The 13,107-nt window shown below is 37.7% G+C and overlaps 1 protein-coding gene and 1 long non-coding RNA gene across 6 annotated transcripts in view; one reads left to right on the top strand and one right to left on the bottom strand.

Annotated features, from left to right (window-relative positions):
- clcn2a (chloride channel, voltage-sensitive 2a) overlaps positions 1-13,107 on the top strand; it is an 83,124-nt gene that overhangs the window by 63,715 nt on the left and 6,302 nt on the right. For 3 of the 4 annotated variants that reach the window (XM_036216178.1, XM_036216175.1, XM_024273235.2), the window contains 12 exons: positions 1,810-1,912; positions 4,979-5,134; positions 5,237-5,306; positions 5,392-5,502; positions 6,692-6,905; positions 6,986-7,119; positions 9,803-10,038; positions 10,360-10,471; positions 10,554-10,600; positions 11,418-11,480; positions 11,827-11,865; positions 11,948-12,052. In XM_036216178.1, the coding sequence (XP_036072071.1) occupies positions 1,810-1,912; positions 4,979-5,134; positions 5,237-5,306; positions 5,392-5,502; positions 6,692-6,905; positions 6,986-7,119; positions 9,803-10,038; positions 10,360-10,471; positions 10,554-10,600; positions 11,418-11,480; positions 11,827-11,865; positions 11,948-12,052 (1,390 nt within the window). The remainder of the gene's footprint in view (positions 1-1,809; positions 1,913-4,978; positions 5,135-5,236; positions 5,307-5,391; positions 5,503-6,691; positions 6,906-6,985; positions 7,120-9,802; positions 10,039-10,359; positions 10,472-10,553; positions 10,601-11,417; positions 11,481-11,826; positions 11,866-11,947; positions 12,053-13,107) is intronic. The other variant, XM_036216177.1, reaches the window with a different exon arrangement.
- LOC112147102 lies at positions 1,518-6,886 on the bottom strand. 2 transcript variants are annotated; one of them, XR_002919390.2, is made up of 3 exons: positions 6,782-6,886; positions 2,883-2,979; positions 1,518-1,904 (listed from the first exon to the last, which is right to left on the bottom strand). It is a non-coding gene; the product is annotated as an uncharacterized LOC112147102 (long non-coding RNA). The 2 variants fall into 2 exon arrangements; XR_002919389.2 differs by lacking the exon at positions 6,782-6,886 and adding an exon at positions 4,972-5,087.

Raw genomic sequence — 13,107 nt, forward strand, 5'->3', positions numbered from 1 at the left:
AAAGATTAATCCAATTTGAGACTGATTTGAAGTTTTGTGGATAACTTGCAATTGTTTATTCACATGTACTAAAATTACAAAATATAGAAAAAATACAGTTTACACACGCACAACCTAACATTACAAAAGCTTGAAACTAACTACACAAACAAATATTTAAAAAGTACACATCAATTGTCTGATAAACACACAGAAAACCACATTTACATACAAATTAGATGTGAGATTCTTTATGTTTGTGTGTAAGTGATGCGTTTAAATGCTGCTAGAATGTTGGGTCATCAGAGTTTTCTTATCAGCCGCTTTGGACTTAGATTGTGAATAGTATCTTGTGAAAACTTGACATTTTCCCTCTTTCTTAAACAGATTTGCCCGATCATTAAAAACATTCGCCACGAAGCTCTTCCGCGAGCGCCGGCTTGCTGTCATGGTGGTAGAAGGCGACCCAAGGTCCTCCTCGACACCCAGAGAGCGGAGCGGGTCGATCAGCCCTGCGTCCTGCTCCGCTCCCTGGGTGTGGAGGAGGACTTTGCACTAAAAACGCAAATTTAGATTTTTTTTTTAATTATTTGTTTAACCCTAAAACACTTTCGCAATAAAAAGTTACACCATCACTTTTGCGGGATAATTTTTACCCGATATAATATACCCGATACATAATATTTGTTATAAATATAGATCAAAATATGAGATTAAATTAGATAACCTTTCTTTTATTTTCAACTGTGGTTTTCGTAGCAAAAAGGAAAATAAAAATATAGGAATATCCTAAAAACATGCTCAAAAATTACTGAAAAATTATGAATTTGATTTCACCTGAGACTTGGCCTTTAGTCCACTCATTCCGGGGACACTTTACCCAGGGAGTCATGACATTCAGAAAATTCAACATTTTGAAAATCGTGTCAATTCTTTAGTTAGGGTGAAAAATCAACCAAAGATGGAGCTCTAGGGTTAAGAAAGGGGGAAAATGTGAAGTTTTCACCAGATATTATTGAGTTTAAACATATAATTTACACACAAACTTTGGAGACGTAAAAAGAGTCTCACATTAGATTTGTGCGTAAATATGGTTTTGTGTGTTCACATCAGTCGATTTGTGCGTACTTTTTAAAGATTTGCATACGTTGTATAGTTTCAAGCTGTTGTATATTTAAGTTGTGCATGTGTAAATTGTATTTTGTAATACTTGTATTTGTAATAGTTGTTAAGTTAAGCACAAAATGTATTGTATGAATTACAAATCAAGACATTTACTTGTAGATTAGGGTTTTATTAATAAAAATAACAAAAATTGTCTGGTTGAAAACAAAACTCTGAAATTAAACATTTTTCTTATAGTAAACAAAACAAAAAAATATTTAAAAAAATAAAAATAGATTGAGAAATTATTTTTTAATTATTTTTTAAGCAACAAATCACACAAAAAAATCAGACAACTGCATACTTGAACCATAACTTCTTAAAGTGCAATATGAACAAGAAAAGATAAAAATCTGAAAAAAAAACAATTTTTTGAAATATTTAAACATTCGACCACTTATTTTAGGAAACAAACTCATATCCCACATCAGCAAATGTGAAATTAACAGACAATATTTTGCACTTAAAGAAGCGCTGTAAATAAGCCCCTCCCACATCTTCACACAAGTCACGTTTTGTGTCAACACGTCAATGTTTCACTGAGAGAAGTCCGATGGAGGAATTATGTCAATTTCATGCACATGATGAGGAGCGTCAGTATTTTTAGATGAAAGAATCAAGTGGACAGAAGCCGCTTGACACGCTCCGCCGTTAATGACTCCACAGCCCGTCACTTCCCGTCAGACGTCTGATGTATCCCGCTCTCGTCACCCTGCTGATCTCCACTCTCACTTTCCCTCCGGGTTTCGGGCAGTTCATGGCTGGACAGGTGAGAAAATACATTCTCACTCCTTTGTCAGTTTAAAAGAAGGCACTGACTGTTCTCAAATGACTGATAAATGTAGTGAGAGCTGGTGTCACGCCACATTTTTTTTTTCTTTTATACATAAAGTTTTAAAATCATTTTTCATGCAGGTTCTGAGATTATTAAAAAAATAAACATTTCCAGCTGTTTTCAGTTGGATATGATGAACACAGTTTTATTAAGTTGCTTTTATTTGAAGTATTTTGCAGGTTTTTGCATAAAATAATAATAAAAAAGAGATAATCTGCATTATTTTTAAATACAATGAAAATTATTTGTGATCAAACTAAAAGTTGTTATTTTTTACATTCTAATCAATAAAATGCACACATTAAAAGGTTGATTATGCAAGAAAGAGATCAGTGTTGCTTAAGGGTTGATGTAATTCAGACTGACATATCTGAACCACTGTTGTGCGCAGATGTTTGTGGCACCCACTGGATGAACCCGGTCATGTGACTTCAGTAATCCCGTGACTTAAGCTCCGCCTTAACTTCTCTTCAGTGCCCTTATCAACATTAGAGAGCAAAGTCTTGATAAATCCTCCAAGCTTTTGTGGATGTGACTAGAAATCCTCTTGTTTTGCTTCAGAGTTCTCATCCCGCAGACACAAATACTTCTACCAAGTTTATGTTTAGTTATTTTAGTTAAGGAGTCACATGACCAAATGTTAACAGCCACAGATAAGGTGGAGAAACTGTTTTCCCTTTAATACTTTAATTCTTTCATAGAACAATTTAGCCTTTCTGTTTTGATTATAATAGTTTTTCGGAGCATATAGACCAGAGGTGTCAAACACAATCGCACAAGGGGCCAAAATCCAAAACACACCTTAGGTCACGGACTGAACATAATAAACATTTATTGAACACTCTAAAACAATTTTTCAAAAACTTTTAAACCATAACTTTTTAACATAATTATGAAGCATTACCTGTCATAATGCTAGCGCTAATACTGTAAGCGGGATTTGGCCACTAAAGATGCTGACAGCTGAAAACACTGAAGCTGAAAGCCAGCTAAAATATTACCTAAAAGAGAGAAAAAAAAGGTAGGTTAGCCAAAACAGCTAGCATGTAGCTGAAAGAAATAAAACTGAAAAAGCCTAAATTAGCCTAAACAGCTAGCGTGTAAATATTAGACTAACTCCAGGACAGCCTAAAAACTTTTTTTAAATGCCTAGATTGGCCAAATTAGCATTAAAAAAAGCAAGTAGCCTAAACAGCTAGCATGTAGCTGAAATATTAGCTAAACTTTAAAATAGCTTCAAAAAACAGAAAAAGCCTAAATTAACCTAAATACAGCTAACGTGTAGCTGAAATATTAGCTAAACTTTAAAATGGCCTAAAAAAACAGAAAATGCCTAAATTCCCTAAAACAGCTAGCATGTAGCTGAAATATTAGCTAAAAGAGAGAAAAAAAGGTAGGTAAGCCAAAACAGCTAGCATGTAGCTGAAAAAAATAGCTAAACTTCAAAGTAGCTTAAAAAACTGAAAAAAGCCTAAATTAGCCTAAACAGCTAGCATGTAAATATTAGACTAAATCCAGAACAGCCTAAAAACTTTTTTTAAATGCCTAGATTGGCCAAATTAGCTTAAAAAAAGCAAGTAGCCTAAATAGCTAGCATGTAGCTGAAATATTAGCTGAACTTTAAAATGGCTTAAAAAGCGGAAAAAGCAGAAATTAGCCAAAACAGCTAACATGTAGCTGAAATATTAGCTAAACTTTCAAATAGTTTAAAAAACAAAAAAAGCCTAAATTAGATTAAACAGCTAACATGTAGCTGAAATACTAGCTGAACTTTAAAATGGCTTAAAAAGCGGAAAAAGCAGAAATTAGCCAAAACAGCTAACATGTAGCTGAAATATTAGCTAAACTTTAAAATAGTTTAAAAAACAAAAAAAGCCTAAATTAGATTAAACAGCTAACATGTAGCTGAAATATTAGCTGAACTTTAAAATGGCTTAAAAAACAGAAAAAGCCTAAATTATCCAAAGCAGCTAACATGTAGCTAAAATATTAGCTAAACTTTAAAATAGCTTAAAAAATTTGGAAGAAATCTAAATTACCCAAAACAGCTAGCATGTAGCTGAAATATTAGCTAAACTTTAAAATAGCTTAAAAAATTTGGAAGAAACCTAAATTACCCAAAACAGCTAGCATGTAGCTGAAATATTATCTAAACTCCAAGATAGCTTAAAAAAAATCTTAGTAAATGCCAAAATAGTTTAAAAAGTTAGGATGAAAGTTAGTAAGAATGCCAATTTTTAAAACTTTAAAACCCTAACTTTTTTACATAATTATGAATAATTAAAAGGCAGGAATATTATTCCAGAATAAATAAACTTAAACCTTAAATAACTTTTATTATTTTACTCTCAATAAAAATATATTTAGTCCAAAATTATTCAAGTTAGAAATGAGCACAAGATAACATCAAGCCATTAATAACAATGAAATAAAATGATCAGGAGGGCCGGATAGAGTTACCAGAACGTCCGGATCTAGAATTGCCAGATCCGTGATGCCTTGACTTTGACACCTCATATAGTTGGTTTGTTTGTTTTGTTTTGGTGTTTTTTAACGTGTTCCAGAGGAATATTCTAATAATGGAGGACATGTATAAAGAAAATTTAATTTCAAATCTTTCCTTATTCAAACAATCCGCTCCATTCTGATGTTTCCTCTTGTTCATACTAGATCCATGTAAGTCTTGGTTTTCCTCTTCTGAGGTTTGATCTGGCTTCAAACTGTGCGGCTGGATGTCTCCGATATCATTTGTTGCACCGGTAACGTTAGGTTGGGATTGCGATAGTCTGTCAGCTAGCATTTCTGCCTTCAAAACATTTGTCAAAAGTAGTAAAGAAGTTTGTTTTCCAAAATAAATGATAATTGACAATGAAGACCAAGCATTCCATGACTGTTACTGATCCCAAAATTAAATATATATATAGATTCAGGACTCCTTGATGCTAACTTTTCTTTAAAATAAATGCATTTCTGAGTCATTTCCTTTCCCTGACCCATCAGCTGACGCAGCACGAGTCTCTGGTCGCTCTGTTTGACAACCGAACGTGGTGCCGTCAGGGCGTGGCCGAGGAGTTCGACTACATCAGCCACCACCATGCCTGGAAACACCCACAGATCAACGTCTTCATCACGCTCATCCTCTTCATCATCATGAAGGTAAGCAGGAATGAATCCTAAAAAAGGCCTTAAGTCTTTACATTCAGTTGATTTGGATGTTTTTTGTGAGCATTTGTTTAAATAAAGTTTTGTCTGCTTCAGTTCTGGATGTCTGCGGTGGCCACCACCATGCCTGTTCCGTGTGGGGCTTTCATGCCGGTGTTTCTAATTGGTGAAGACCATCTCTGTGGCTTTGTGGGAGAAAACGCGCAGGTAAACTTAACTCTGAAAGTCAAACGTCTGTGTGTGACTGACAGGCGCAGCTTTTGGTCGACTGGTCGGAGAAATCATGGCGACGATGTTTCCCGACGGGATACACGCCGATGGCAGTGTGTACCCCATAGTCCCCGGGGGTTATGCCGTGGTTGGTGAGTTCCTGTTAATCGTTTGAGGCCATTTCTCCATACATTATCTTTAAGAGGCAAACTACTGTCAGTTCAAAAGCTACAAGATATAACACTTTAGGATCACAACACTTTAAGATCTCAACACAACACTGAGTTCACAATACAACACTTTAAGATCACAACACACTACTTTAAGATCACAACACAACACTTTAAGATCTCAACACAACACTTTAGGGTCACAACACAACACTTTAAGATCACAACACAACACTGAGTTCATGATATAACACTTTAAGATCACAACACAACACTTTAGGGTCACAACACAACACTGAGTTCATGATACAACACTTTAAGATCACAACACAACCCTTTAAGATCACAACACAACACTATAAGATCACAACACAACACTTTAAGATCACAACACAACACTTTAAGATTACAACACAACACTTTAAGATCACAACACAACACTTTAAGATCACAACACAACACTTTAAGATCACAACACTTTAAGATTACAACACAACACTATAAGATCACAACACAACACTTTAAGATTACAACACAACACTATAAGATCACAACACAACACTTTAAGATTACAACACAACACTATAAGATCACAACACAACACTTAAAGATCACAACACAACCCTTTAAGATCACAACACTACACTTTAAGATTACAACACAACACTATAAGATCACAACACAACACAACACTTTAAGATCACAACACAACACTTTAAGATTACAACACAACACTTTAAGATCACAACACAACACTTAAAGACTACAACACAACACTTTAAGATTAAAACACAACATTTTAAGATCACCATACAACAATTAGTTCACAACACAACATTTTAGGGTCACAACAGACCGCAACACTTGTTCTATTGTGAACTTAAATTGTTGTAAACTTTCATGTCCATCGTAAAGTGTTGTGTTGTAACCCTAAAGTGTTGTGAATTAAGTGATGTGTTGTGACCCTAAAGTGTTTTGTTGTGACACTTCAGGGCCAGTGTATTTAGGTGGCTCTAAAGTGTTGTGAAATCTGTTCTTCCAATTGATTTTTTGTTTTAGGCCCAAAGTTAATTACAACATGTTTTGGTTTTCTGGTCACATTTGGTTTCTGCTTTAACTTAGTTTTATTGGATGTTTTTTTTAAAGCAACCTCTCAAAAATGTTTCCCCAGGTGCTGCTGCGCTGTCTGGAGCGGTCACCCACACTGTGTCTACAGCAGTCATCGTGTTCGAGCTGACCGGTCAGATCTCCCACATCTTACCTGTGATGATCGCGGTGATCCTGGCAAACGCCGTGGCACAGGCGCTCCAGCCGTCCCTGTACGACTCCATCATACGCATCAAGAAACTTCCCTACCTGCCAGAGCTGGGGATGGGACACCACGAGTGAGTGTGATCTTTCCTCATGACCGCTCTTTTTTACTACTTTTTTTATTCATGTTTGTCTCCTCTGTTTCCACATTCAGGAAGTATAACATCCGAGTGGAGGACATCATGGTCAGGGATGTGCGCTACATCACTCTCAATTCCTCCTACCGAGATCTTCAAGAAATGCTGCAGACTGGTCAGCTCAAAACTCTGGCCCTGGTTGAATCCAGAGGTAGGAATTAGACAAAATCAGAAAAATGAGGGTGGGAAGAAGGGCGAATTATAAAACAATCTCCGACTATGTTATAAAAAAATAATGATTATAAGAAACCAACTAGAAGTCATCTAGTTACCCCTTTGTGCAGCTTGGACCTCCAGAGGAGACATGCTTGGTTTGTGTAATCACAAATACAACTACCACTGCGCAATGGGGAGGCATTGGCAGAATATCTGCTGCTGCCTGATTTTTTGAAAAATTGTTTAAGTAGTCATGAAAACAGACAGCAGCCAGTCAATCAGGGAGTGACCACGACGGCTGGACAACCACACGGCGGTGGCAGCCAGATCGCCCGCTAGCAGCAGCTCTAATTGGCCTTGTTTCCTCTGAGTGGTTCAGACCGCACGGGACCGGGCCGAACTGGACGTTTAGACGTTTCCATTACAAAATGGACCCGTTAGGCAGGACCGACTGGTACCATTTCTAGACCCGTGTTGGTCCATTGAAAAATGGAATGGACCCGTGAGGGCGGAGCTTCTGTCATCACACGATGTAACCCATTGATTGAAGTGATCCAAGCGATTCAAGATCCAAACAGAAAGTTTTGTCCTCTTTTCGGCTGGATTTCTCTTCACCCCCATATTGAACCTTTCCGGTTTGTTTTTTGGGAAGCACAGGGAAGACCGCTCAATTTACCGGTCGATCTTCGTTTGAGTACTCACCTATGGTCGTGAGCCCTGGGTCGTGACCGAAAGAACGAGATCCCGACTACGGGCTGGAATGAGTTTTCCCCGTAGGGTGGCTGGGCGCTCCCTTAGAGATAGGAAGAGAAGCTCGGTCACCCGGAGAGAGCTCGTAGTAGAGCCGCTTCTCCTCCGCATCGAGAGGAGCCAGTTGTGGTGGTTTCGGACATCTGATCTGGATGCCTCCTGGACGCCTCCCTGTTCCACTGGGCAGAGGCCCTGGGGAAGACCCAGGACACGCTGGAGAGACTATGTTTCTCGGCTTGCCTGGGAACGCCTCGGGGTCATCCCAGAGGAGCTGGAGGAAGTGGCCGGGGAGAGGGAAGTCTGGGCATCTTTGCTTAGACTGCTGCCCCCGCGACCCGGTCCTGAATGAAGCGGAAGAAGAAGATAGACAGGGGAGATCTTCTCCAGAGCGGAAGGCCGCTCTTCCTCCCTCTATGGACCCTCAGATCTGTAATCCACGAATACAGAGACACACATGCTAACACACCAGTTTCCGTCTGTCCCCGGCCAAGTTGGGCACTGGTCTGGTCAGGACTGCTAAGTGGAAACGAGGCAATAGTGGGCGGGATCGCCAGACGAACGTATCGTCATTGCCGAGCACCCACCCCACGCCGGTATCTCTCGTCCAGCCCCCACACTGCTACTGTACGATTCTAACAATTGGATGGTGGCATTGGGACAGCTGCACAAGGGCAGGGAGGTGGCTGGAGGGTGGCAGTCTGAAATCGTCCAATCATCAGAGGCCTTGGAGAGCCTCCCATCAGTCAATTATCCCACTGCTGCCTTCTTACCACCCGTGATCTCCAAATGTGCTGGTGCAGCTCCAGACTGATGTAAAAAAATCTTCCAGTTGATTTTAATTTTCCTAAAATCTCCACGGCCGTCGCACGGTGTGTAAAAATGCAGCTTTGCGGCCAAATGCTAAGAAAAAAAACTTGCATGGAGGTCTCTGCGCAGTGACACTTTGGGATATGTGACTGTAGTCGAAGCTTATTTTGATGCTAATTCATATTTTGGAAAAAAAAATACTTGAGAACTTTGGAAAACTGTTGTATCTCCAAAGCTGACCATATTACAGCTTTGTCAAATACTAAACTTGAAAATAGTCTTTCAACAGAATAATCATCTTAAAAATATCTCACAATAAAAAAATGCATCTATAATACCATTTTGTGTAACAAAATGCTAACTTGGTATGAACTTGGAGGAGTTTAAGACAAATCTTCAGGCTAGTTTAAACTTTTTGCTAAAATGTTTTGATCTAATGACTTTATGACACTTTTATGCAGGTTGTTATCCAATTTCATCCCACAGCAAAAATGATGAAGGAAAAGAATCATTGGAATGGCTTAAAAAGATATCCTCACCTAACAGAATTAAAGCTACAGGCAATATTTTAGTATGATGATACTATGGTATATATATATATATATACATATATTTGTAATTGTTTTAAATATCTTTCAAAGGTGTTCCACAAACCTTTATGAAGTAGTGCACTTATTTTATTTTATATAGATCAAGGCCGATTTTTAGAATTCATTATAAAATAATTCTATTTTTCATCAGATTTTATTGTTTTTATTTAATCCTAAAATTGTTAAAATAATTTCAGGGGAACAAATATTGAAAAATATATAAATTGTAAACAAGGAAGAAACATGTTTTTGTCAAAAAAAGGACAAACTAACTAAACTAATAATGTTTTTTTAAATGTCAATTTCACTAAAATTAAAACAAAATACAACAAGGTTCCTGCTGGATCGGATCCGTTTTGTGATATAAAACAATATTGTTTTGGTGGTTTCAGACAATCGCATCATCTCTGCTCTAGTAAGACATGTAAGTCTGATTTATTCCTTCAACCTGTTTTTACGATTCATTAACCTTTATCGTTTTATTTCTCCTTTCTTGTTTCTCGTCTCTTAACTTCCTTCCTTCTCCCTCAGACTCCATGATCCTGCTGGGCTCCATAGAGCGGCTTCAACTCCAGTCTCTGCTCTCTCTTCAGCTGGGCCGCCAGCAGAGGCTGGAGTACCTGAGGCAGCTGGCCCGGGACAACGGCACCAACGACCTCCTGTCCAGTCTGACGTCTGACAGCACGCCCAGCTCCCCCTGCGCTCACAGCCATCTCAACGCCGCCGCCGCTCGCCAAGGGGTCCGCTTCTTGGTGAGCAGCCAACAGGTGTGAGGCGTCCGGGGGCGCCAGGGGCGGGCGGGGGGCGGCTTTGCTTAGCATGGGTGGCATAGATCAGATCAGAGGCAGCACTTTGGTGAAGCATGTAGCTGAAGGTAAAGGCACAGATGGCGTTTTTAGACTGCCGCGGTGGTAAGTGTCTACAAACTGTATCAACGTGAACGTTTGGCATCTTTACATTAACCCTTGTCTCCTGTGTGTCTGTGCCCTTACCTGTGCTGTCCTGTGGGCTTTTTGCATGTTTGTTTTTTATTTTGCTCGTTTTCTTGCGTTTCTGTCTGGGTTTCCGTCAATGTTTTTTCCGTGTAGATCTCCACAGAGGAGACCTCGACCTTCAGTCCGGTGGTCACCAACGCTCAGCTTCCTCTGAAGTCAGCGCTAAAAACGGTGTCTGCCATCAGTGACACGGAGACGCCCAACAGTATGTGTTTTATAATACTAGAAAACATCAATTAAAAAAAAAATCACATTTAAAGTAAATTTTGTTGTATTTTCTCCTTCAGGCTCCCAAACCCTCTACTGTGCAGATCAAGACCAGGAGCTCCTGGAGGTGAGAAGAATTCATGCTCATAAGACACTTCCGCCGGGTATCAATAAATATTTCCAGAAACGATTCAATTTCAATTTTGAGTTAACAGATTTATACACATTTGTTTAGAAATACATTAATAATCAACTATAGGATTTGAATATATTTATAATAATCTGATACAGTTCACATACTGTCAAATATATTCGTAAAATAATGAGATTGTTAATAATATACAGTGTTAAGACGGTTTTCCAAAAGGAGAAACTCTAACAAAAATGTTCAGACATTATAAACATTGTTCTGCTTCTCCTGGAGGGCGTTTCAGTTTGGCCACTAGGTGGCGATCGCGCTATAGAAGTCCACTTTTTTCAAGATGAAGAAAAAAAGGAACAAAAAAAAAACAGTACTTTGGTCACTTTGAAAAATATTTCCTTAGAAAATGTATATAAAGCAGTACAAGTGTTTGCTATTAAAAAAAAAATAATAAAATCTTTTCGATTTTATTTTTCTTCCAACATTTTGCACCCTGGTCTTGTGATGTAGCAACTCTTAGGTTCAAATCAGCTGGGTAGCTTTATTTCCAATATGCAAAACTAATAAATACACTAGAATGACATAAAATATCTCTAAAATGTTGAATTTTCTTTTTCTCTTTTATTCAGACTGTATTGCAAACACTCGGCATAATTTTACATATTTGTGCGCTGATCGTAATCAAACCCTTTTAGCAACATCTCACTTCTTTTAGTAAATAAATAAATGATGTGTATAGTTGTTGTGGTTGTTCTGAATCTGAGTTAACGTGTCTCAACATCCTTTCTTCTTGTCCTGGAAGAGCCCGGCTGGGCCAGCTCCACCTGACAAGAGGAAGCCCAAACGAGTGAGGATCTCGATGGCGGTAAGACCGAGTGCCGCCTAGAGACTGTTGCTTAGTAACCGTTGCCTTGTGACATGGTAATAGTGAGAGCTGGACCAAAATATTTGTTGCACAAACCAAAGCAATAGAGCAGTATTGCAGAGACAGGGTGTGTGAAGAGGTAAGTTTGTCTTTTTGGCATCAGTGTTTATACTTTTTTTGATCCTTTACGCCAATCTTCTTATAAATGTTTCCTTTGTATAACTGGACTCTCTTTTTTTAGTTTAAACTGATGTTATCTTAATGTATGCACCAAATGTATTTAACTTTTTATTTTATTTGAACCACTCTGGCATTTCTAAAAGCGATTTCCGTGTTTTCTTGTCAGGAGTCTCCTGAAGTGGAAGACTGCATGACCCCTGCAGAGGTGAGACTTCTGCAAGCAGAAACCGTTCAACAATTATTATTCAGAGTTTAAACGCACCGCTCCATCATCTGCTGCTCCGCAGATAGCGGAGTGGGAGGAGCAGCAGCTTGATGAGCTGGTGGACTTTAAAAACTGCAAGATTGACCCCGCCCCCTTTCAGCTGGTGGAGCAAACGTCCCTCCACAAGGTATGATTTCAACCAAATTACCATGAACTCCCTGAGACAAGAAGAGGAAGGGGTTAATTACCTTGTTATGCCTAAAATGTCTGATGCGGATTTTGATGGATATACTTTAGATTTGTGACAAAAGGACATGCAAATAAAAACAAAAAGACTCATCTAAACCTGCAACCATGAAGGTTTATGACTGTCGAGGGGTGAATCCTAATTAACCCTTTAAGCCTCTTGTAGATGATCCAACTGGATGGCTAGAAATGTTAGAATCGATTTAAAATACTTCTATATCCATCTATAATTTATTATAATTAGTGCTTAAAATATCAAACGAGTCATTTTTGTCATAAAAAAGCGAATTTAAAGAAAAATCAGACATTTTTCCAAAATATTAATATAAAATTCTTTATATTTCAGCAAGAATCTTAAAAAAATAAGGTCATACACTTTTGTAGAGTTCAATGTGATAAATTGAAATACAAATTCAAACTTAAAGATTATGGAAATTTTATTTTTGTTAATAAAAATTATATATATATATATATATACACACACATACAGTGGTGGACAAAAGTGTTGGGACCCCTCAGTTAAAGGACAAACCCACAATTCTCACTGAAATCACTCAAAACTTCCAAAAGTAACAATAAATAAAACACCTGTGATGTCAATTAAAGGACACACCTGAGTTAATCATGTCACTCTGGTCGAATAGTTTTCAATCTTTTATTGAGGTACCGTCATTTTTGCAGTGTTAATTTTGACAGAGAATTTTAATTTAGTTTTAGTCATAGTCTTTTGACTAAAATACGGTTTAGTTTTAGTCGCAATTTAGTCATGTTGATTCTATTAATTTTAGTCAAATTTTAGTCGACTAAATTACAGTAGATATTTAGTCGACAAAAATATAGAATAAAGTTAAAGCATTTTAATGAAATTTACTAAGTATAATCATGTATAACACGTAAAGATTTTACTCATTTGTAAAAATAATATTTTACACTTTGCTTTCCAAACTTGTAATTTCTGCAAATTCAGCTTCAACAAATTAAAACACATTAAAAGAA

Source organism: Oryzias melastigma, linkage group LG17 (assembly GCF_002922805.2).
Source record: "Oryzias melastigma strain HK-1 linkage group LG17, ASM292280v2, whole genome shotgun sequence".
In the NCBI taxonomy this organism is placed as follows: domain Eukaryota; kingdom Metazoa; phylum Chordata; class Actinopteri; order Beloniformes; family Adrianichthyidae; genus Oryzias; species Oryzias melastigma.